The sequence below is a fragment of the Neomonachus schauinslandi genome, chromosome 13, assembly GCF_002201575.2.
Source record: "Neomonachus schauinslandi chromosome 13, ASM220157v2, whole genome shotgun sequence".
Taxonomy (NCBI): Eukaryota; Metazoa; Chordata; class Mammalia; order Carnivora; family Phocidae; genus Neomonachus; species Neomonachus schauinslandi.
Window position 1 is genome coordinate 41,024,082 of NC_058415.1, and position 26,032 is coordinate 41,050,113.

At 36.7% G+C, this 26,032-nt stretch overlaps 1 protein-coding gene across 3 annotated transcripts in view; it reads right to left on the bottom strand.

The window, feature by feature from the left end:
- The window catches only part of PSIP1 (PC4 and SFRS1 interacting protein 1), a 41,164-nt gene that overhangs the window by 14,682 nt on the left and 450 nt on the right, over positions 1 to 26,032 (bottom strand). For all 3 annotated transcript variants that reach the window (XM_021682450.1, XM_021682451.1, XM_021682452.1), the window contains exons 2-8: positions 25,541 to 25,754; positions 22,338 to 22,414; positions 9,903 to 10,041; positions 7,514 to 7,618; positions 6,563 to 6,625; positions 1,373 to 1,469; positions 370 to 445 (exon numbers count right to left, since the gene is read on the bottom strand). In XM_021682450.1, the coding sequence (XP_021538125.1) occupies positions 370 to 445; positions 1,373 to 1,469; positions 6,563 to 6,625; positions 7,514 to 7,618; positions 9,903 to 10,041; positions 22,338 to 22,414; positions 25,541 to 25,612 (629 nt within the window). In that variant the 5' untranslated portion in view covers positions 25,613 to 25,754. The remainder of the gene's footprint in view (positions 1 to 369; positions 446 to 1,372; positions 1,470 to 6,562; positions 6,626 to 7,513; positions 7,619 to 9,902; positions 10,042 to 22,337; positions 22,415 to 25,540; positions 25,755 to 26,032) is intronic.

Sequence of the window (26,032 nt, forward strand, 5' to 3'; positions counted from 1 at the left end):
CTTAGATTAATGAAATGATGATCACATCAGATTTTTTGTAAAGTAGGTACCAGGCCCAGCATGGAGCTCAATGGGGAGCCTGAATTCAGGACCCTGAGATCAAGATCTGAGCTGAAATTAAGAGGCAGACATTTAATTGACTTGAGCCATCCAGGTGCCCCTCATCATATTTTTCTTGATTCCCCATCAATTTTTACTTTCTGTACAACAAAAAACTTTTCAATAGTTTTCCCCCATAATTTTTAGAAATACAAAATAGTAACAGCAAATATCCTATAAAACTGATATAAACACAAAGACATTTATACTTATTTAAAGTCAAATACCTCATTCAGTGTGTAACTAACTATACATTAAAAATAAACTCACATGTCACTCTCTGAAGGACAAGGCTGTTTTACCATTTTGGGTCTGCCTCTTGGTTTCGGAATCTTCACTTCTGTAGCTAACATTCAGAGGGAAAAAATTAGTAACTATCATCTTTCAAGATGCAATTCTCACATAAAGATTACAAATGATATATACTAAGAATATTAGTTAGTGGTTTATTACAGACATTTTCTTTATTTTTTAAGTTTTAAAGATAATATCCTCCAATGATTCAAATGAGCAACAACAGAATATTTAAAAGTGGTAGATCAACTGAGTAATTTTCATTCCCTCCTTAGTATGACTGAGAGGGCTTAAAAGAACGCTCCTTAAGTATATATTGTACATTCACATCTTTGAAAATCTGTACAGAATTCACTGAATTTCCTAACACCATTAATTGATCCATTAAAAATTAAATTCCAAGTAATTATGGAAACAAATCTCAGGATTTTTCTTTCCTGGGTATTATTCATCTTCCCCTCCTTTTCAAAGAATATTATGAGGCAGAAAAACATTGGCTCTATTTTGGTTAATTGTCTTTGGTTTACTTTGTATTAGAGGCATATCCTTCCAAACTATTTCCAATTTCCCAAATTAGCACAATACTTTCTATAAGCAATGCTGAAGATAGCTGCACACAGCAAAGGTCATAGGCAAAGAATGCAATAATTTCCATTTGGAAAACTTATGCTTTCTACAGTGAGAGGTAAGGTAAATCCATCATTCATGGAATTTAACCTCACCACAGCCTCAATGCGCCGCTATTAGGGAAAAATAGGAGAGATAAAACAGAAGATAAAAAAAATGTCCCAATTACTTTAAATCTAAAATACTTTCTCACATAAAGCAGAAACCATCATGTTTATCTCCTCTGAAATTTGTTATATATATATAAAATACATAATCAATTGCCTATCCACCTATTCCAAAGTATCTGAGGCACAACACTGTAATGGGAGTATTCTTCACAACTTGGAGATTTAAACAATAATAATCGTACCTGCGGGTCGTCCTCTTTTAGGACTCACTTTTAGATTAACAGATGCTGTTGCTGTTGTCACTACTCCTGCCTCCTCGGTTTCTACTTGTTTTTCTGCCTGAATCACAAAAACTTAATTAACTTACTTAAAAAATAAATAGTAAGCATTCCAAATTTAATTCAACAACTAAGATATGCCACCCTAAAGAGTTTGCATATAAGCATAATTTGTACATATTGTTATGCTTTCTCAATAGTGAACTAGTCAGAGTAACATCCCCAAACACACCTTATAACAATTTATAAGAGTGAACAATTTTTTTTTAAAATTTATTTGAGAGCGAGAGTGCGCAGGAGAAGGGGCAGAGAGAAAGGGAGGAGAGAATCCTAAGCAGGCTCCCCACTAAGAGTGGAGCCTGATGCGGGCCGGGCTCGATCCCACCACCCTGAGATCCTGACCTGAGCTGAAATCAAGAGCGGCCACTTAACTGAGCCACCCAGGCGCCCCTCTAGCAAATAATTCTAACAAACAAAAAAACCCACTTCTTAGATATCCTGGGCCTAAAAAAATCATTTGTAAAAACAGAGCTAACATGCTTGATGCAAAATGGTGACCCAAGTATAATTACACTTAACCCACACATTGCTTATAAATGTACTTTCACCAAGTATCTCAAAATGCGAATAACACTTCACACTCTGTACTTATGAGAACCTAAATTAATATTCTAATATTAGTAAAGGCAAGAAACTAAGTTGAGGATATTTCTTATTCTTTTACTTTGTTAATATATACATGTTTTATTTTTGAACTAAGACTGACATCTGCTGTTCTTCTCTAGGAGTTATTCTTATTTTCCATAAAAAATGATTTACTACAGTAAAGTAATAAATTCCAGTGACCCTTTGCAGACTAAAATGACCCCTGAAGAGACAAAAGCCCCAAATGAGAGTCAGTTTAATTGATTAAAGCAGTAGAGTAGAACAAAGGTTAAAACCACCAATTAGAAAGGAAATGCAAACAACTCATAATTGCAATGGGAGGAAAGAAACAGTGAAGAAAGAGAAGGACAGGAGGACCACTATAAGCTGCTTCCCTATAACCAATTATTTCAATTCAGCACTAACTAGATCAACAAAAATAAAGGCAATAAAGCATGTAAAAACATGCATAATCCAATTTTATTGATAAAAGACTTAAAAATCTTTTTTTAAAAGATTTTATTTATCTGAGAGAAAGAGAGCATGAGTGGGGGGGAAGGGGCAGAGGGAGAAGCAGACTCCCCGCTGAGCAAGGAGCCACACACTGGGCTCGATCCCAGGACCCCAAGATCATGACCTTAGCCCATGGCAGACACTTAACTGAGCCACCCAGGTGCCCTAAAAACTTAACAAATCTTTTAATCAACAATCTGATTTGCAAACATTTAAGAGATAATGCCCAGTATTGGTAAGGAAAAGAAGAATCCTATTATTACCAATAATCAGTAAACTGGCAACACCTTTCTGAAAGATCTTTATGAATATCAGCAATTAAAAATATGCAAATTTTTGATTTAGCAATCCCACGTCTAAGAATGTATCCATTTTTAATCTTTAAACATTTTGCTTTTATAGCTGGAAAATAATAATGCATATTCAAAGCATTATTAAAAGTCAATAAACTCAGCTAAATTCACCCCTGAATTGTTTGCAAGGAACATTACAAAAATTGCTCTGCTAAACATTAAGTTTGTATTTCTAGAATTTTAAGAACTTCCATAGCACCCCCACTCCTGCACAAATCTTGATTCAATAGCTCCCCTGGTGGAGAGTGTTTTTTCCAAGTTCCCCAGGTACCAAAGGTTGAGAACCCAAGACTGTATGACAGCTCTTTTCATACTGAGGTGTTTATGAGGGCAAAGTTCTCTAAGATTCAGTTCAAACTGGGGTGCCTGGGTGGCTCAGTCGTTAAACATCTGCCTTCGGCTCAGGTCATGGTCCCAGGGTCCTGGGATCGAGCCCCACATCAGGATCCCTACTCAGCAGGAAGCCTGCTTCTCCCTCTCCCTCTCCCACTCCCCCTGCTTGTGTTCCCTCTCTTGCTGTGTCTCTGTCAAATAAATAAATAAAATCTTAAAAAAAAAAAAAAAAGATTCAGTTCAAACTGATGAGCTCTTCAGTGCAAAAAACAACAAAACAAAAAAACCCCCATACATCTCTTCATTTACATTTTCTACTTTTGGAAGTAAATCAGAACATTACATAAGAATTAAAGGTAGAATGGATGTTTTGGAGGAGATACCAGTAAGAGGTAACAAATTCACCAATAATTAGTATCATAAACAAAAATAGAATACTGCAATAGAAACCAGCCCTCCCCATGGATATGTATTCTTGACTGTTAGAAAAATCAGACAAGTCAAAAGCATTCCTCATGAAAATAAAATAAGTATTTCATCCAGAGAAAAGACAATTATTTCGAATATACATATATTTAAATCTTAAATGCAAACAGTCTACAAATTTCTTCTATATTTTACTTGATCTCCCTGAGGCCTCTAAGCCTTTGATACCTCTACTCCCCGTTTATTACCCCACTTTCTAGCACTACTCCCTTCATGATCTTACCTAAAGCACCCCTCCCCAAACCTCACGGGACTACACTATTCATATGCATATCCTCAAGTCCTCTGCATTCTTGTTTTGCTGCACCCTTCCCACAAATCTCCAGCAGAGAATTACTATAAAACTCTACCTTCTCTGCTCTATTATTCCCTGCTGCTGAGACCTGAGGGGGGTAAAAATGATACTACTACATTCATTTTACGGCGATCTCAGTTGGGAACTCAAAGCCATCCATTAATATCTTTACCCTGTTGTGCGTGCCTTTTCTCCCCTCACCAGCATAAACTTTCAATCCTTTCTTCCTGCCTTAGATCATATACACAGTCCTCCTTTGAACTGGGTGGTGGAGAAGAGAGACTGAGGCCAGCAGGAAGGAATTCCCTTAATTCCCAATTCTCCCTAGAACTTCTAAATAACCTCCTCCATCCTTCTCTTTAGTGTATGAAATGTCCACCTCCTTCTTCCTGTTAAGTCTCTTCCTTCAAATGTGCCTCCCTCCCTTCTCTCATCCAGCATCTTCTTACTACAATTATCCATATTTTCCACATCTTCAATCTTTCCCAGTTTTGCAAAGAAACAGTTAAAGCCATCATATTTTTTCACTTTAAACCCTCTCCTTTAACCATTTAACCATGCAAATCCCTACTGCTGCATTCTCTCTCCTTCCCTTCAAAGATTGCAGAACAGTGTAACTTTAACATTAAACATTTTATTCTGCAACCCCCTTCATTAGCCCTTACTGTCTGACTTTAAAGTATCCTGGGGGAGCCCAACTGTCAAATACCTTCCAGGATCTTCTCCGTATCAGGACACTACTGGCCATTTAAAAAAAATTCTCCCGACATCCTCTCTTTGCTCCTGATAGTTCATTCTCAGCCTTAACTTTACAAAGCAACCTCTCATCTCCGTTAAGTTCCCTCAGGATTCTGGTTTCTGCATTCTTCCCAGTAAACTTTCTCCCTTGACTACCTCACCTACTGTCCTATCTTTATATCAGTGACTAGATTTTTAACTTCTACCTTTTCCCCTTTTGATGTTAAAACAATATACCTGCAGTCTAATTCCCCTAGATGTTTTACTTTCTCCTCCCCATGTCTCTGGTCCCAAACCAAACCAACCTTGGAGTCACCCTACATTCCTCCCTCCCTTCACACCCACTTCCAATCAACCATCAGCTTTACCTTTGAAGTGCTCTTAAATCCTATCTCTGATTCCACACTACTAAAAAACCTGCTAGAAGGTCCCTTCCTTCCAATCTCATGCTAACTCCTCAGATAAGCCTTTCATGACTTAGTTACCAAGTCACTATCATAATGCCCCATTTTAACTCTTATGTATTTATTGTCTGTCCCACAAAAATAGAAGTTCAACAACAAAAGAGACCTTACTTCTTTATTCACTGCTCCATGCTGTGCCTGCACCAGTCCTGTTCGTACTAAAATTCTGAATGAATTAATCTGTGAACTTGTCTCACCACCCCAATCCAGTCTCCATCATTCTCACTGCTTTAAAAAAGGATGCATGTGAAATTTAAAATGATTCAATGGCTTCCCATCAATTCTCTAAGTTCAAGGTTAAGTTTAAGGTGTTGTGCCGTCTTCCCTCAAACTTTAATACTGAGACACAATGCTTGAAACAAAATTTCCTCTACACCTATGTATATACTATTCAAATTGCCTCACATGTTCTTCCCCTCCCTCCTTCATCTGCCTGACAAGACCGCCTACGTTAAAATCTTGTTAAAGTTATCAAAGCCCCTTCCATACACAACCCACAGGGAAAAAAAAGCCACTATAATTATTTGTTTTCATATTTTACTTCCTCATGAGATACCGAAGCCTTAGTTTTCCTTGAATCTTTGGCATATAACAGTCTGAGACATAAACAGGTCAGAAAAAGGTGATGAACAAAGCATATAGGGAAGAAACATTAATTAAAAGCAGAGGGTGTAACTCCTCCTAAAATGTCACATATTCTCATTTAATGCAACAATGATGCCAATAATAACATTAGAATGGACAATACCGACAGCACTTACTGTGTACCAGAATTTACTATGGATATTTAATGTGGTAACTCATTTAATCCTCTCAACAACCTTATGAGTATATATTATTATCCATTTTACAAAGAAAATTTGAAGAAGTGGCATTAAAAGGAATGAAAGCTGATGCATTTCCTTTCCTTTACCAGTCAACGTATCTTAAGGGTGCTGTATCACTAGAAAAGAAACACAGTTTTCCTAAATAAACATAATCTATCCTTTAAAAAAGTTAAGGACTTGGGGGCACCTGGCTCAGTCATTAAGCGCCTGCCTTCAGCTCAGGTCCTGATTCCGGGGTCCTGGGATCGAGCCCCGCATCGGGCTCCCTGCTCAGCGGGAAGCCTGCTTCTCCCTCTCCCACTCCCCCTGCTTGTGTTCCCTCTCTCGCTGTGTCTCTGTCAAATACATAAATAAAATCTTAAAAAAAAAAAAAAAAAGTTAAGGACTTGGGAGTAAAGGGCCAACTTTAAATTTAATAAGGTTTCATTATCTCTAGTCTTCTTCAATCTGACCAAAACAAAAATTATTTTACAATCCCTGTGGTTAAGCAGCAACATTACCTTTCTCTTTCTCCCTCTTCTGGCAGCTTTTGGAGTGGTTATGTCAATTGCTTTAGTCACATCCTAAAATTGAAAAAAATATATATACACACACACGAAACTGAATAAATTATGTCAAGACTTAAAATTTCTTTAAAAATAAGGGCATAGTTCACTAAAGACACTAGGGAAACTTGTTTTAATTCTCTGAAGTTTGAAATTATCAACATTAGAAGTCTTATCATTATAAAGTGAAAGGAATACCTAGTATCTTTGTCTACAAAAAAAATTATTTCCTCTGTCAGATGAAATACAAAATTCATGCCTGCTAGTACACAAGGAAGTCTGTCTTTTTAAATTTATAAAACCACTTTTTTTCTACAGTAGAATCCTGAATTTTAGGGTTGTAAATTTTAAGAAGTGGCTGAGACTTTGGAGATCATCTAACAACTATTCCATGAGGCCTAAAAAGGCTCAATGAGATAATCAAATTCACAGATGGAAATAAATCTAGAAAAATTCAGTTCAATGCCCTTTCCAGTACCTCCATCCCACAATACCTTGCTTTAAAAAGATTCCTAACAAATAGTAACCCACTCTCCTATATGTGGACCTCATATATTGCAGAGCAGAATAACTTCAAATAAAAACATCCATGCTTTTTAAAAAATTTTTATAAGTAATCTCTATTCCCAATATGGGGCTCGAACTCATGACCTCAACATCAAGAGTCACATGCTCTACCAACTGAGCCAGCCAGGTGCCCCAATATCATGCATCTTAAAAATGCAAAAATTATTTTACAATATAGTGTTTCATATTCACACCAGGAAATAAGCCTTAAATATTTTCTCATTCATTACTCAACTACTTTAAAGATTACTTTCTACTTAGCAATCAAAGGATGAACCCATCTTACAATTTCTTCCTTGAAACAAAATGGGTTTAGAATGCAAGAGAAATTAAACACACCTCATTGCTGGCTTTTTCTTCATGGTCAGTATCTTCCTTTGAAACACTTGTTTCTTTTTCTTCAACTTCAACATCAGATGATGCATTTGATTGTTTAGTTGATGCCTATAAACAACCAGGTCTATTAATCACAATTTACCCCAATTTAAAAATTTTCTACCCATGAAAAAATTCAAAAGCCTGTCTGCAAGTTACAAAAGTACCCTCATTTGTGTTCCATAAGATGTTTTTTAACATACACAATTTAAAAACAAGTTTTAAATTCTATTTTTTTTAAAAGTCTTAAAGGGATTGTATTCCTGTAATTGAAGGTATACAGAGTGTAAAGGATAAAACTGTAAGGCAGAAATGGAAGTATAATTACAAAGAATACCATTCTGATGTTCTGACCAATAAATATCCAACAAGATATAATGTAACTTGATTTAGAATAGCACTGTTTATTCAACTATTGACATTCTGAAGAGAAACTTACTCCAAGACACAGAGCCTTTTAGCAAAGGACATATATAACAGCTTTATTTAAAGACTTTGATTTATATCTCATACTTAGTTTATTTAAAAGGCACTGAGTGGGAGTCCAGTAAATCATCATTACCCCCCCCGCCCCGTATTCGTGGATGGTAATTCAATCAGGCAGTGATTCATTCCTCTGGGTTCAGGGTAGGGGTGAGAACCAATCATCATTAAATTTTAAAAGTACCCCCCAGATGATAAAATACACAGATGATCTACTAGGGGCCCAAAAAGATGAGTAACAGAGGTAACACAGTACATATTGGGAGGAGGTAAGCACAGGACTACAAGATGACAGCATTGCAGTCCAAACTGTGCCCCTTATGATTTCAAGTCTAAACTGTAAACCCATTTCCTCTTTGGTAAAAACCCATAAAATTATGAAGTCACAACAGAAAAATATAAAAATGCCCCCAAAATTACTTAAATTTTTGTAAATCATGATGGCCAATTTTTTTGTTTTCCATGTTCAGGGTTCACTGTTTTCTCCAAGTCCTAGGAATGTGCCACTGGGGACGTTTGGGCCGGAACACAAAGTACATCACACCAGCACAATCATTCATACTTTTGTTAAGGACGGAAAATTGCTAGGTTTCATGCACACAACCTACCAAAAATTTCATTGTGAAATGGAAAATACCAAGTATATATGGTAAAAACTACCTGGAGATTAAGTAGGTACATAGGAACACAGGATAGGTTGACCATGCTGGGCTGTCTGGAGGATAAAAAAGTCCTTGAAGGTACAATCCCAGGACACATGATCCAAGTGAAGTTACAAATTGTTGGCTTCAGGAAATAATGAATTCAGTCTCTCTGGATTCCCATTATACAACTGAGGCAACGATGGGAAACCATCTAGCCTTACATTCATGCAACAATATTTAGTGAATACCTATTCTTGCCACACATATAGCAGTAACAGGCACATACAACACACAACTTCTTCATTCATGGAGCTAATAAACTGTGGCAGTTAAGTACAGAAGCAAATATGATATGGTATGATCAACAAGTTAAGTTCTGGGTGGTAATGAAGGTATTCAGGATCATCTAATGCAGCCAGGGAGGATCAATATAAGATTTAAATCTTCCAGGAAGAATAGCACCTGAAAAGTTCTCAAAGGTGAGAAAAAGCATGGCACATGCAGAAAAACAAAAACAAAAACAAAAAAAAAACAGACGTCAAAGTAGAAAGTTGTAGAATTTTTGGTCTGCTGCTAACTCCTTTAGTTTTTACTACCTCAGTCTAATTTATTTATTTAAATTTATTTTTTTAAACAAGCTCTACACCCAATGTGGGGCTTGAACTCACAACCTGAATATCAAAAGTCACATGCTCTACTGACTACCAGTCAGGTACCCCTACACCTCAGTCTAATTTAAATGAACAAAACTCTGAACATGTGAAAAACAATAAAAAGGAAGGTTAAGGCTACTCTTCTAGACACCAAAAACATTAAGTATAAATTGCATTGTGCTGTAACTACTTCTGTCACATATTTAATTTAACCCATGTGAGGTTTGTATTTTAATACAATTTTATGGATTTAGAAATTAAGATGAATAAGAAAAAAACATACATCCTTCGAGTTAATACCTGAATTTAAGAGAACAGTACATACGATGTAATGATACATCAAACTATCAATCAGGACTTAAATAACTATTTCCCAGTTTTCTGATATCTGTTTAACCAGGCAGGGAATATTTTCATCATTTCATCTAGCTGTGAAAGATCAAGTTTCAACCTCACAAATAAACACAATTTAATGTGAAATTCACAAGGCTCTTAATATTTACTTTCCTACAGCTAGCATAGTGATTATCCCCCAAGACTGAATAATACTAAATTTTATGTAATGTAACGCACCTGTTGACTTGAAAATTTCACTTTCGGATTATTATCTATCTCCCATAAACCTTCATTAAAGCCTTTTCGTTTATTTGGTTTGCCGTACTTTTCCTTATTTTCTGAGTAAGGAAATATATCCTTTGGGCCTAAAAAAGCACTAAAAAAGGAGAAGGAGAAAAATGTGAGTGCAAAGCAATTTCGAGTATGTGTCATTAAATAGCATTATGCTATGATGCAATTATAAACAATTCTTAACCCAAAATTTATTTAAAAAATCTTAAAGGGTAGACACAAATAACTCATTAGATTTAAGTTCAAATGCTTTTATTAAATTCAGTCACAGCTCCTAGAATCCAGTCCTGTATTAAAAAAACACTCAAGTTGCACAATGTGAATGTACTTAATGCCACTGAATTGTACACTTGAAAATGGTTAAAATAAATTTTATGTATATAATTTAAAAATGCCCCCAAATGAAAAGAACTGTGACACAACTGCATTAATCAATCCATTTAAAATGCACTCCAAATAGAATTTTATTTCAAAGTAATCTGGTATAATACACAACTCATAAAATACTATTAATAAGCTATATTACTATATGTATATATACATAGGTTTTTGGAATAAAATGTGTTAAGAATTTTACTTTATTCAATGAAGGAATGAGAGGTTATAACTGGTTCGTTTGTTCATTCCTATATTCATTAAAGTCAGTCTTGTATTTGTGGTAGTTACGTCCTATAATATAAAGTCACCACAAACACTGGATTAGTGAATAACACACCACTGCCCCAGGGAAAAAACAGGGTAGGGTTCCTGTGAGCCTCTGGTCGGTCACATTTTCTTCAACCAATCAATACATAATCTTCTTTTTTTGTGTTTCTTTTTTTTTTTTTTAGATTTTATTTATTTATTTGAGAGAGAGAATGAGATAGAGAGAGCATGAGGGGGGAGGGGCAGAGGGAGAAGCAGACTCCCTGCTGAGCAGGGAGCCCGATGCGGGACTCGATCCTGGGACTCCGGGATCATGACCTGAGCCAAAGGCAGTCGCTTAACCAACTGAGCCACCCAGGCGCCCTTTTTGTGTGTTTCTGTTTAAAGACACATCAACATATGTTAGGGACTCATTCACATTGAACTCACAGTCAGCAACTTATTATAACACATACTTTCTCCATACAGCACAGAACTGCCTTCTGGCACTTAGGAACGCTAAATAGCACTTCAGCACCATATTTGGGGGCTATAACAAAGTGCAAAAGGACCAAGAAAAAAAAAAGGACAAAAATGAAAAAACTATAGCACTACCTAGGACTGCAAAAAGGATAGTTTACAGTATAAGAGCAAAAACAAGAAGGCAAAGTACTGCCCTGGTAAGCCTCAGCTAGGAATGTGTGCATCAAATCACTCAAAATTTTTGCCATTCTGCTTGCACATGAAGGCACGGTGAGTACTGATTTGGGTATATTTTTAGTGAGCAGGCGAATTCACAAATATGGAATCTGTGAATGATGAGACTAAACGGTGTGTGTAATTGGAGATATTTTCCAGAACAGACACTTTATATCTCTTACATCAGTTGGTCCTGCAGATGTCTGTCAATTCTATAAAGGAATTCATGCATTGTACCTGTGAGTTTTTTGGTTATGCTGCTTGATATACATGTATTCTCCAAAGGAAAAGGAAAAGCAGATTACTCCTCCTCTAAAATGTGCTATGATTTAAGATTATAAATTATTAATTAGGTATATATCACAAATTCCTTACCTGGTAAAATTCTTTAAGAATTAGGACCTAATGACTACAGTTAATACTCCAGTTAGAGTATTTTAGAAGGCTTTAGGCTAAAATTTTAATTAAAAGGAGACTTAGAGCTCTATTTAAATATAACCAGTGCATATCAAAGTCAGCTTCATAATTTAAATTCTATAATTTAGGAATTCTCACTGTATACATGTACTTTTGGCTGCACATTGATTAAAGCACACTTAAATCATCATTATCTCATTTGATTCCTAGTAAAAGGCTGAATTTCTGAATCATTCATTCCTACCCATCATCTCAAATTAGAAAAACTAACACATTTAGTTAAAATAGTAAAACAATTCTTCCTACATAATGTTTCAAATTCCAAGTAAATAACTTGAGTTAAATATCCATCAAAAACAAATATACTTCTAGTTAGAACAAACCAATTCAACACAAATTCTTGCAAAACCGCACAAAAACAACTCATAAGGCCAAAGAGGACAAGAAACACAGTACCAGCAGAGACCTAGAAGCTGGAAAGAAAACTGAAGAAAGGTTGGATACTAAGCAGCCCATGGGCTCCAAATTTGTGGCATCAAGAACTTCCAAAAGTGCAAGGGATCTTAAATACTTAAAATTATACAAAAGTATTTTAAAACTTTTAAAACTTCAAACATGGGCATTTTTAGATATGACTCTAAACCTATAAGCTATTCAAAAGAGAAGACTGATTCTACCACGATGTTATTTAGTGTATAAAGGTTTGACAGTTCATTTTACGTGGGTTATTTTTCTTTTCTTAAAACAGATAGTCCTTACTTTGCATGACAGCATGAGACTATAAAAATGACCATGCAAAAGGGCCCTGGATGGCTCAGTTGGTTAGGCGTCTGGTTTCAGCTAAGGTCATGATAGGTCAAGATCTTAGGGTCCTGAGATTGAGCCCTCTTGTCAGGCTCCACACTCAGCAGGGTTTCTGCTTGAAGGTTCTCTCCCTTTGCTCCGCCCCCCCCATTCACACACACAGATAAATAAATCTTAAAGAAAAAAAGACATAGCAAGGCAATCTAAATTAACAAGGGGAAAAATTATGGTCGTTCCATAATTTGAAATTGTCAAAACATTAAACTCTATTATTGACAAAGACATGAAAAAATATTTATTTAGTACACTGTAATGTAAAACATTAGAAAAATTGAGATTGAAGTTTTTCTTTGTAAAAAAAAAAGTGTAATTCAGGAAGAATAGTTTGAACAGTGCTTACTTTCTTCTGATCATATAACTCATGTATGGAGTGAGCATATTTTCTATGCCTTGGCAAATTGTCATATTCCTTTCTAAGTCTGATCAGCTTCCAACATTTTATCCTCTGCACTTTGAATGTTGTGAAATATCTGTAATGCTTTTTGTTGGCATCACTGCCTCTGAGACAGCTTCATCCTTTGTATTACAACCACTTTCCTCATTTATGTTGCTAAGCTTGCCTTCACCAAGTTCCTCTGGCTGCATATGCAGTCTCTCCAAATGCAGCATGTCTACATTTGAGGATTAGCTATTTCTTCTGTAACTCCACTTACATTCAGTTCAAATTTCACTTCTAGTGTTATTAATTTGTTTCTTTGCTGCACTTTCATCTTTGTTGGCCAATTCCCTATATTGTTTTTTAAAAGTAACCTGACTGGGTATATCACTGAGATAAAAATGCACCACCACCACTACACGCTGTCATCTATGCATGAACAGAAAAACAGATGCACACTGACCAATCACTAAGAGCTTTGAAAAAAGTGACATGTTATGCATCTGTTATTTATATTCTGACTTGTGGACTGAAGAGCTAGCAGCAAATTTTGTGGTTTATGCTATTACAGTTAATATTCCAGGGTATGTGAAATTTGAACCATGTTATTGGGGGACTGGTGCTATTTAACTAAAACTTGGTAACAAAATTCATGCATACTGGGCCTGTACCCTTCTGTCCTCTTCATGCTTTGACTTCAAAATTCTATTTTTATTAGATAGTAATACTGCCACTCTTGCTTTCTTTGTGACTACATTATATCGTTACTTGGTCATGTCTTATTTGAGCTTGGTCTCACAAAGTAAGACACAGCTAGATTATTTATTCCCATCTGAAAGATTTTTTCCAATCTGAAAGTCTTAACAGAATTCTATTCATACAATGTAATCATTTATATTTGGTCTCATTCACACCACCTTGTTTTACATATACCTTTTGATTATACTTGGATAACTGTTATTCTTACTTTTGCTGAATAGGTTTTTAAAAAATTCTCCCTTGATCCTTCCCTAGATTCAGATTTCAAGCTCTACTTTCTTTTATTTTTACTATTATGTTCACAGTTTAGCTGACTCTTGAACAAAACAGGTTTGAACTGTGCAGGTCCACGTATGAAGGGGATTTTTTTTTTTGGCATTGTAAATGTATTTTCTCGAGCTTACTTTATTATAAGAATACAGCATATAATACACATACCATACAAAATATGTGCTAATTATATTATCGATAAGGCTTCCAGTCAACAGTAGGCTAGTAGTTAAGTTTTTGGGGAGTCAAAGTTATTTGCAGATTTTCAACTGCATGGAGGGTCAGCGTCTCTAACACCCACACCGTTCAAGGGTCAACTGCGTGAGTCCTACTTAAATCTGCATCTTTATCAACATACCAAAATTTAAATAACAATGCTTTTCCAAGTGAGAAAACCTTTATAACTCTAAATAGTTCACATTATGTACAGAAGGTTAAAAAATATTCACACATGAAAAGATGCTCAATATCATTAGTCATCAGTAAAATGCAAATCAAAACCACAAGATACTACCTTCACACCAACTAGGATAGCTATAATAAAAAAGACAGATAATTACACGTCTTGGCAAAGATACTGATAAATTAAAATCCTCATACATTGCTCGTAAGAATGTTAAAATGATGCATGGCTGACTTGACAACGGTCTGGCAATTCCCGAAAGGATTAAACATAAAGTTATCATTTGACCCAGGAATTCCACTCCTACAGAAGTAAAAACACGTCCATGCAAAAACTGGTACACACAAAACTTGTATTCATAATAGCCAAAAGTAAAAACAATCCAAATGTCTATACATTGATGAATGGATAAATAAAATATGCTAGATTAATACAATGGAGTATTTGGCAAGAAAAAGTAATGAAGAACTATCACATGATACAATACAGTTTAACCTTGAAAACATGATAAATGAAAAAAGCCAGTCATTAAAGACCACATGTTATACAGTTCCATTTATATGAAACACTCAGAACAAGGAAATAGATTAGTGACTGCTATGGTAAGACAGGAGACAGAATTGGGGAGAAATGGGAAGTATCTGCTAAAGGACACCGGGTTTCTTCTTGGCATGATGAAAATGTTTTAAAACTGTGCTAATGGCTGCACTCCTCTCTTGTATATACTATGTATTGAATTGTACACTTTAAATGGATGAATTGCATAAGATATGCATTATATCTCAATAAAGCTGTTGAAAATATTTAGTAAGTACACATCCTACCAACAAAAACAATCCATAATTTTACCAACTATAGATAGCCACTGTTTCAGCCCACTTTTTAGCTGTATGTATACATATTAATACGTAATTTAGATGTATATGCTACATATTCAGCCATCCTTTTTCAAATTAAAATGAACATCTCTTCATGGCAATAATTACTAACAGCTACATATTATTTCACTGAATGGCTATCTCAAAACTGACTTGCCTTTTGTTGGACTACTTTCTGTAACATATTTTCTATTACAAATAATGCAGCCATAATAAATATAATATTGCTCAGTCTTTGCACCTATCTTCATAACATATTCTCAGTAGAATTGCTGGGTCAAGCAGTATGCTCAAGACTAAGGAACCCCTTAATGAGACTCAAACCATGGAGGAAGAAAGAAGAATCCTCCCACATTCTCATTGTAAAAAAGAAATGATAACTATGGAACATTACCACTATTGCTATAGTGGTAATCGTATTGCAATATAGAAATGTATCAAATCAATACACTTTAAACTTATACATTTTTTTTTTTTAAAGATTTTATTTATTTATCTGAGAGAGAGAATGAGAGAGAGAGAGCATGAGAGGGGGGAGGGTCAGAGGGAGAAGCAGACTCCCTGCCGAGCAGAGAGCCCAATGCGGGACTCGATCCAGGGACTCCAGGATCATGACCTGAGCCGAAGGCAGTCGCTTAACCAACTGAGCCACCCAGGCGCCCCATTAAACTTATACATTTTTTAAAGATTGTTATTTATTTGAGAGAGACAGAGAGGGAGAGAGCAGGTGCTAGTGGGGGGCGGGGGGGAGCAGCAGAGGGAGAGGGACAAGCAAACTCCATGCTGAGCTCCAGAGCCTAACATGGAGCTCTATCTCAGGACCCTGATGATCTGAACCAAAATCAAGAGTCAGACACTCAACCAACTGAGCCACCCAGGTACCCCAAACTTATACAATAGTATATATGCCTACTACATTAAAAAAAAAAAAGAAAAACAACTACAAGCACATTTCCACGCGCCCACACACACATACACAGAATCCTCCCTGGGGATGCAATCCCACAGGTTTAATGAAGAGGGTCTTGATTATTGTTTAGACAGTCATCACTAGTCCCCAAGGGCACAACCTGATGTGGCTATGGCTCTGACTCATTCTTCACAGCAGCCCATTTTAAAATGACATACCAAAAATAAATAAAAAGTTTTAAAATTAAGATTTAAAAAATAAATAAAATGACCTACAAATCTCAAAGAAAATACATCAAAACCTTAACAGGTTTTGGGGTCATTTCTTAAAAACAGAAATAAAAATGACTTGTTTCCTTTATAGAAAACTTTTTAATTTTAACAATGAAAAGATACACGTTAATTCAGAGTTACCCATCAAATTCCAGGAGGTGAAAAGGAACTTAGGTATCACCAAAATCCTCATTTCAAAGATTAGAAAACTGAAGACCAGAAGGATTAACTCACTGAAGCAAGGTCATCTAGCTATTAAACAGCAGAGCCTCAACTTTGTACAGTATTCGTTAAGAGGGTTTCAGGGTTTCCTTTATTCACTGTAATACAGTCTCTGAAACACCTACTAAAATACTGATACCATATCCCTGTATATATCAACTCTGACTTTAAATACCAATGTCCTCGCCCTTAAGAATCAAGGCTAATGTAAAATGTCCTAAGAAAATAGCAAATCTGGGTGGCTCAGTCGTTAAGCATCTGCCTTCAGCTCAGGTCATGATCCCAGGGTCCTGGGATCGAGCCCCACATCGGGCTCCCTGCTCAGCGGGAGGCCGGCTTCTCCCTCTCCCACTCCCCGCTTGTGTTCCCTCTCTCGCTGTGTCTCTGTCAAATAAATAAATAAAATCTTTAAAAAAATAGCAAATCATTAACAGCTGGCCCTTGAACAAGGTGGGGGTTTGGGATGCTGACCCCCCATACGGTCAAAAATCCCTAACTTCGTCTCCCCCTAAACTTAACTACTAATAGCCTACTGTAGACCAGAAACACACATTTTATATGTTACACGTATTATATACTATATTCTTATAATAAAGTTAGGAAAAATGAAACATTATTTAAAAAATCATAAAGAAGAAAAAATGTATTTACAGTACTGTAAAAAGTCTGCATAAGCAGACTTGCGCAGTTCAAACCCATGTTGTTCAAGGGTCACCAGATGTATCCCTCACCAAAGCTCAATTATCACACACCTGGGGCTCTCTCCCTTTAAGGCAAAGCAGAAGTCATATGTAAAAAATGGGAAAGCTTATCAGAGCTGAAGATACAAAGCTCAAAACTTACTTAACTGTTGCCAAGTAGTACTACTAAACAGCCCTATTTCCGAAAACACTGATTCTTACTTGCTGCTTCATTTCTCATTATTAAATCACAAAACATGAAATATACTGTTTCATAACTAGGTTTTATTTTATTTTTTTTAAGATTTTATCTATTTGGCAAAGAGCGAGCACGCCAAGTGAGCACAAGCAGGCAGAGCGGCAGGCAGAAGCAGGCTCCCCACTGAGCAGAGAGCCTGACACTGGGTTCGGTCCCAAGGTCCTGGGACCATGACGTGAGCAAAAGGCAGACGTTTAACCACTGAGCCATCCAGGCGCCCCTATAACTAGGTTTTGTAACAGCATGCATTCCTTTTTTTTTTTTTTTTTTTTTAAGATTTTATTATTTGTCAGAGAGAGAGATAGAGCAAGCACAAGCAGGGGGAGCGGTAGGCAGAGCAAGCAGAGCAGGCAGGAGAAGCAGGGAGCCTGATGCAGGGCTCGATCCCAGGACCCTAGGATCATGACCTGAGCTGAAGGCAGACGCTCAACTGACTGAGCCACCCAACCGTCCCAGCATGCATTCTTTCTAACAGCAAACGATTCAAGAGACAACTCACTATATACCTACTATGTGCCATGAGCCCGCTGGTATAGAGATGAATGAACAGTATAAGGCTTATGAGAAACTATACTGTATAAAGTTCCACACCAACACATGCAGTTAATTCTGGCTAGAGTACAGAAGTTGTATAGAAGAACAAGCGAAGACGGTAAAATCCCAGCCTATGATTTCATTTCTTTATTCCTTTCTTGTGGACAGGTTATACAAAAAACTGCCACCTCCCCATTCATCCTCACTCCTAAAACTATGTATCAGGCTGGTTTTAAAACAGCCTGTGATAGATATTTTTGAAGTTCCTAGAACTGAGCCTCCAACCTCTTTGTATTAAGACAAAAATCAGTAAGGAGATAAATTCAACAAAGTAACATCTTCATTTAAATTTTCTAGACTTTAGAGACAGACCTGTGAGAGTATTTCCTAAGTAAGCAACAGCAATCAGCAAAACTCAAACCGCATTTCAAACAATTTAACACTTCTAAGTATTAACTTGTCTTTGAAAAATAATATGCTAATGTTAGCTTTAGTAGCTGACATTTAATACATGCAAAGCACTGTTCTAAGCATTTTTCATGTAGTATGTTGTTTATACCCCAAAATTCTGAGGTAAATTATTCCCATTTTACAAATAAGGACACAAGGCTAAGTAACCTACCCAAGGTCATGTAGCAGGTAAATGGCAGTCAGAATTCATAAACGGTCTTCTGATCTAGTTGTCTTAAAACACTATATAAATGTTGGTTAATGAACAGCAAATTCATAATCAACAAATGATTTTATCTAGGGCGTACACTTTCAATCTATTACCAAATATTTATTTAACAGCTACGATGCACCAGGCACTTATGTAAATGATGACAAACAAGATAGATAAAGGTCCCTGCTCTCCAAGCTCTTCACTTGGGGGTGAAGGAAAAAAAAAATTTCACTCATCATAGCAATGAAGAAATTAAGTATGAAAAAGAGGACGTGAGCTAAGATCTAAATGACTGAAAATCTGAGGGCGTTTCCCAACAAAGAAAAAAATAAGGAAGGATCTAAGACAAGAGAAAGTAGATTTATGTAACAGTGAAAAAAATGTGATGAGGGGGACGCCTGGGTGGCTCAGTCGGTTAAGCGTCTGCCTTCCGCTCAGGTCATGATCCCAGGGTCCTGGAATCGAGTCCCGCATCGGGCTCCCTGCTCCACGGGAGCCTGCTTCTCCCTCTGCCTCTGTCTCTCTCTCTGTCTCTCATGAATAAATAAATAAAATCTTTTAAAAAATAAATAAATAAATAAATAAAATGTGATGAGGTTGGAGAGGTTAAGCATAGGCTAATTCATACAGTTCTTAATAAACAGCATTTATAGATAAATTTTGGGGGTCCTGTTTGTTGGTAATGTTAATTAGGAAGCCACTGAAGATTTCTGGACAGGGAAATGACATGATCTGACTAGGATATGAAGATCACTTTGACTATATATGAAGAGTGCAAACTGAAACCAAGATAGGGTTAGGACGCTTTTTTAGAAAAGATTTTATTTATTTATTTATTTGTTAGAGAGCGAGGGCACGAGGAGGGGGGACTCATCCTAGGACTCTGGGATCACGACCTGAGATGAAGGCAGACGCTTAACCAACTGAGCCACCCAGGCGCCCAGGTTAGGACACTATATGGGCTGAAGCTGTAGTAGAGGAGACAGAGAAGGGTGGACAGATCATAACGCACTCTAAAAGAAAAGAATAAAACTTGCTGGCTGACTGCTAGTGGGGAGGAAGGGAAAAGACTATAATATGTAATCAAAGATAACACCACAAATTGGCTCCAGCAAAGCACTGGGTCCTTGTCAGTCTCCTTTACTAAGAATCTGTCTTGAATGTTAGTTTTAGGATACCTAGCAGATGGTCACAGTTGGTATACGTAAGGGCTCATTGTTGTCTAATATTCAAAATTTGACTGCTAGATGAATTTACTGTGAATGTTGTTAAAATGCTAAGAAAAACCAAAGTTTCCAGGTCAGAGCAAGAATGAATGAAGCTCCAAAAAGGTTCTGCACTAAATTCACATTTAAAAAATATCTTTAAAAAAAACTTACTCTATAAATCAGTTATGAATAAGTATAGTTTTCCAAATGGCCATTTCTTCTCCCATGTTCTTCCTTTCCCATATCCCTAACTATAGGCTGTTAGAATAAACTCTCATTTATGCAAAACCCACACTGAAAGGCTCCCAATAAACAGCATCCCAATTTGGTGGGGGGAAGGGGGTACCAAGGCAAATCATCAGAGACCTAGTTTCTAAAAATTAACCTTAAATACAAAAAAAAATCAAGTCACCAGACCAGTGGAGACACAGCAGCGCTGCCTTTCTGAAGATAAATGGTATACTTATGACAACACTAAAGCACAAAACATCAGATGTTGAAATGAAAATTTAATATTAGTTTAATTTTATATTCTAAATCCTTGAACATATTCCAATTTCTTAAATATTAATTCATTGTCTTCCCTAATCATTCAGTATTTTGTTATTAACCAAACAACGCTTAATGAAAGTTTGGTTATTTGGTGTTGTTTTAAAATTTACAGATATTTACAACATGAAAATCTTCATTTTCAAATGCTAGGAGAAGGTATAGTCATTCCTCTAAACATAACATAAACTATGTGTTCTATGAAGCTATAAGGCCACATATGAAAGTATAGAAAATCTGTCCCATTTCAGAAAAATCACATTTAAAGAATCCTAAACTTACAAAACTGAAAAAAATCTAAGGAACATCTACTCACATTACTACAGTGTTTCCAAACTTCACATGCATCAGAATCATCTGGAAGCCTTGTTAAAACAGATCGCTGGGCCCCACACCCCAGTTTCTGATTCAGTAGTTGTGAGGTGGAGTCCAAGACTTTGCATGTCTAAAATTCCCATGTGATGCTGGTGCAGCTTGACCTAGGACCACACTTTGTAAACCGCTACTCAAATAGCGAGTACACAAATTTTTCATCAAAAGATAGCTTTTCCTATTAATTTTATGGGAACTTTTTACGTGGTAGATTACCCTACTGAGTCAGAAATGCATCATTTCTTACAAAACTTAAGTTTTGACGTTCAGGATATACCTAAACCCGACTCAAAGTAATTATGAAGGCCGATCCAATTCTAGACTCAAAACTGCATTCAAAAAAATAATAATTATGCAACACTGTATAATACCATTAATATGACACATCCAGAATTGGCAAATCTACAGAGCGGTTGTCCAATTCTTGGGAGGAGGGAATGGAGAATAACTGCTAATGGATATGAAAATGAATGTACTAAAACCCACTGAATTACATACTTTAAACAAGTAAAACTTTATGATGTAAACTTCATCTCAATAAAGCTGTCCAAAGAAATTATGTGAAAGTTCATACGTTATCTAACATCAAACCAACTGTTGCCTTTGTAGACACTGTTAGGAACACATAATTCTAATTAGCTATATCAACAACTTTGTTTCTCCTGGTCCAAGGTAAACAAGCCCGCTCTACCAAAATTATTGCAAATTTTAAACTTCAAGTCCAAAATCAGCAAAATTATATAAACAGTACTTCTAAGACTATTAAATAGGTATGTAGGATGTCATACACCAAATCAATGAAATAGGCCTTGGAGTAGTCCTATGCACCTAGAAGTACCAGTTCAACAATATTGGGTTGCAATTTTTAAAAGATTAATTTGCTCTACCAAATTGGTCCTCTGCCCACATATCCACCAGGGGCAGCAGGGTAGTCCCAGTGGCTCTCAGGACCACATAAATACACACGAGAGAGAACCATCCAGACTTCTTCTCACTCTTCCCATAATATACCATTTGTGTGGCTAATATCGCCAAAGCCGAAAACAAGGTGCTAGGCTGTCCATATGAAAAGCATTTATTATACTAAATATCAATACCAAATGCCCTGTTAAGAACTTTCGTTACACACTTATCTATGAGTCATTCTTTGGGTAGCTGAGGGGATCCATATACATCCCCCTTTTATAATTAAGGAAACATCTATTCCAATGAAAGTTAAACCTGCAGCGTCTAATTTTCTGCCCTAAAAATAAATTTTAAAAGGGAAACTTGAAGACTTTTTCCAAAATTCAAAGATGATCTTAAAAGTTTCCTATTATTACTCTACTATTTTCTCTTTGAAGTAGTCTCTACTTTTCATTTTATGCTCAGTGACCCTATGAAATTAACTCTGACTTGCCTTTAGAGCTAAAAGGACTTACGTCTCATGAGTTCCAAAAAAGAAAATGGGTAGTTTGTTTGTGGGTGGTTTTACAGCTCCATCAGGAACTTCATCTACCTAAAAGAAAGATCAGAAAAATTAAAATCTTTTAAATCACACATACCTCAACACACCAGAATAAAGTGAGAACAAGACATCCAAAAAGGGCCTTATAAAAGTAGACCAGTTCTATAGGTCATAATCCCTATCCCAGTTCTGAAACCCAAGAAGTTCTGAAACCCAAAATATTTCTCAAAATTCATTTGATGACAAAACCTGGACTGACACTGAAGCTATTTTGTCATTTCTTTTATCCACCAATGTTTCTACTGATGCTTCTCTGCAAAAATACTGTTAGATTACCATGTGCCATTCTAGAAGCCTAGAGGGAGCAAAATATATACTGTATGTACCATGGTTACCTCGAATTTTGATTTTTTAAACATATCTAATCCCGAGCATTTCAGATAAGGGAGCCCGAACCCGTTCAAAAATCCCAAATGATATTTCTGCAGGGAGGCTACACAAATACCAGAGAAATGTAAAAGCAGACATTAATGAAAGTTTCAAGCAGTATTTCTCAAAGTTTGGAACACATGTTCTAGAAAGATCTTGTACCTACATGGCGGAATCAGATGAAGTTCTATTCCTTTTTCATTTCTCTTTCGATCATTCTAATTAAGTAATGAAGGAAGTATCAGGTTCTATCATGTCTAACATATCTGTAATACTTGTTACTTTCTCTTAACAATAAAGGAAAAGCAGACCTCAAAGGTAAAGCCATCAGGCAGTAATATCAAGCCAGAATTTAACATTTCCATTTTTTCATTACTTAACTTCATAATAACATTTCTGTGTCATAACCTTCCTAATTTCAAAGATATTTTAAAAAATCAATTAGCTTTGTTAAGAAGGGAGCAGACCATCTGAGGACCTACTAGGCTCTGTATGCATTACCATGTCGAAGAAAAGACGGTGAAAGTGATTTGACTGTTTCTCAGTCTGAAGGTTTCAGACATCAACAGAATCATTATCACCTAACACTCTTAGGGACTTTAATTTCCTCACCCATACCATCATTATACTGGTCATTTCAACCTCATGAGAAGGCCCCAAGAACTGTGAAAATCCTTAGGGCCCTTAAGGGATATTTTCTGTCAACCCAGTTCATATGCTTCTTTCTGCTAGCAAACAGTTTTAAATGTGGAGCACCTACGGAGTTTAATAAGTGTTAGGCAATTTTTAAAAAGTTGACTGTAAAAACAATTATTACGGATAGAGGACTACAAGAACATGCAAAACTTAAAATTAAGGAAGTTTGAAATATAGAGACAAAACATTAAAATCAAAATACGGACAACTGTCATCTTCACAGATGATAATAAATACCCTAATCTCTCTAAAGCAAAGACATAACTTGTTAAAATTAGAGAAGATAGAAAAAGGAATGTAATTCTCGGACACAGAATATCAAACCAAATTCAGCTGCTTCTAAAGAAAAAAAGAAGAGACAAAAATTTCCCATTCCAAGTGAACTTGTTGAACATAGAACTTATTAGAGAAGGAAAATACTCTGGCCCTCCTAAGGCTACTTATTCTGCTTGCAGTATCAACTCTTAATCATCTAACACAATGAAGCATGTGAAGAGGACAATTTGTAAGAAAAGTATATAACTTTTTAAACGTTTTCATTTGGCTTTCAACTGTAGTGTAGCACCAAAATGTGAATACAGATATACCCTATAACCTCAGATTTTGTAACAACTCAAAATAAATAAGGATGTTAAAACCATGAAAAAAAGTATCCTGGAGAAGCCTTAAACCTGCCCAGTTTCCCTCTCCTCTATTCAAACAAGAAATCGCGTTGTACGTACATGATTACATACTAAGGACTGTGGGGGACATGAAGAAATTCAGTTTATGTCTATTGCCCTCAAGAAGCTTACAATCTAAAAAAACAAAAAACCCTTATAATCTATTTGGAAATCAAAGCATGAACCTAAGAGTTAAAATGTTATCACAAAGAAAATAGATTAGAGTGTCAAATATATAGATAAGAATTAGGAGTAAAGATTATTCAAGATAAGACTTCAGTAAAAAGGTAGACTTAATAGACTGGGGAGTAAAATTCTTTCCAGGTTTAGGAAGGAAACCTGTAAGCAAGAACTGGATGGGAAAAATCAAGAGAACAGTAAACATTTTATACTTGCACAGCAGTCAGCAAACACACTACATGAGTCTCTGTAACCAATGGCTATGTTTTCTCCCAGCTGACATAATTAAAAATACAGGATTTAATTGTCTTTAAGCAACACACTCCTCAAAGAAGAATAAATTGGTGGAAATTACAACTTTAGAATTTGTATTTAAAAAAGATCTTGAACATTCTAATCTAATGGATCTCAACAGTTTTTTGGTTCTATCGTGATCTTAGAACCCGAGTCCTACCATAAGCTAACAAAAAGACCTCTTTTTCTGAAAATGGCGTTTAAGTATTAGTCTCAATTGTTAAAGGTCACAAAAATCCTGGGCTTTAATTACCTCTCTGTACCACTAGATGTGAACCTAGGAATCTGGGTCTACTGCTCTTTTGCCTATGGGAAACAAAGAGGTAAAACAACTTCTTCAAGGTCATAAGGCAAACTTCACAAATACAAACGTGAAAATAAATTTACAAAAAACTTATTGTAAAATTTTCAAAAATATCCAGTCCTGAATCTCTGTATTAAACAAGCAAATCCACAAGGCCTCATCAACTACAAAACATAAAAAATCCCTATGAAACCAATTTAATCACATCTTTGACATCCAAGAGCCTGCATAAACTCCACTGATACTCTGCCTTTTACTTAAAATTTTTAAAAAGTCAATGTTTCATTAAACGGTAAACATAAAATCCAACCTTGATTATTTTCACCTACAATGGAACATTATTAACTGGCATCACGTTTAAATATTTCCTATTAAGAAAACCTGCCCAAGTCTGTCAAAAACAAACCCACAGGGAAACGCTTAAGTAGAAACACCTGGATCTTTACAATTCCACGGGAGACTCCCGGGCAAAAAGCTAAAACGAAAGGTTACAAATGAGACCAAAGGAAAGCAAGGGGGGAAAAGGACACGAGAACAAAATTAAGAGAAAGGGTAAGAAGTAGGCCCCTGAGGAAGGTAGCACCGCTAAATGCGAAGGCTAAAATCACTTACTCGAGCTGGCCAATGAGGGTAACCTTTCATCTTGGCGAAGATGAGGTCTCCAGGTTTGAAATCGCGAGTCATGTTTCGGGGGCGAGGCCGGGGGTCTGAAGCCCAGGGAGGAGGCGCGGCGGTGCGGACGGCGAGGGGATGCCGGAGGGCGGACGGGGGCCGAGGCTCCCGGGGCGGCGGGAGGGGGAAGATGCCTCCGGGCGTCCCGACGCGCCTGCGAGGGAGAGCACCGAGGGCGGTTAATGCTCAGAAACCCGAAGGGAGGGGCCGCACGGGGAGGCCCGGGGGAGGGGGAGGGGGAGGGGAGGGCCGGGGAGGGGTGGGGGTGGGAGAGTGAGGGGAGAGCCGCCTCCCGCTCCTCCCCCGCGAGTGCGCGGCCTCCGCAGCCCGGTAGCTACCCCTCCAGGCTTCGGCAGCTCCACCGCTCGACGACCGAAAAGACGCCACCACCTGAGGCTGAGATGCTTCTCAGCCCCCAATTCCCCTTTCTCC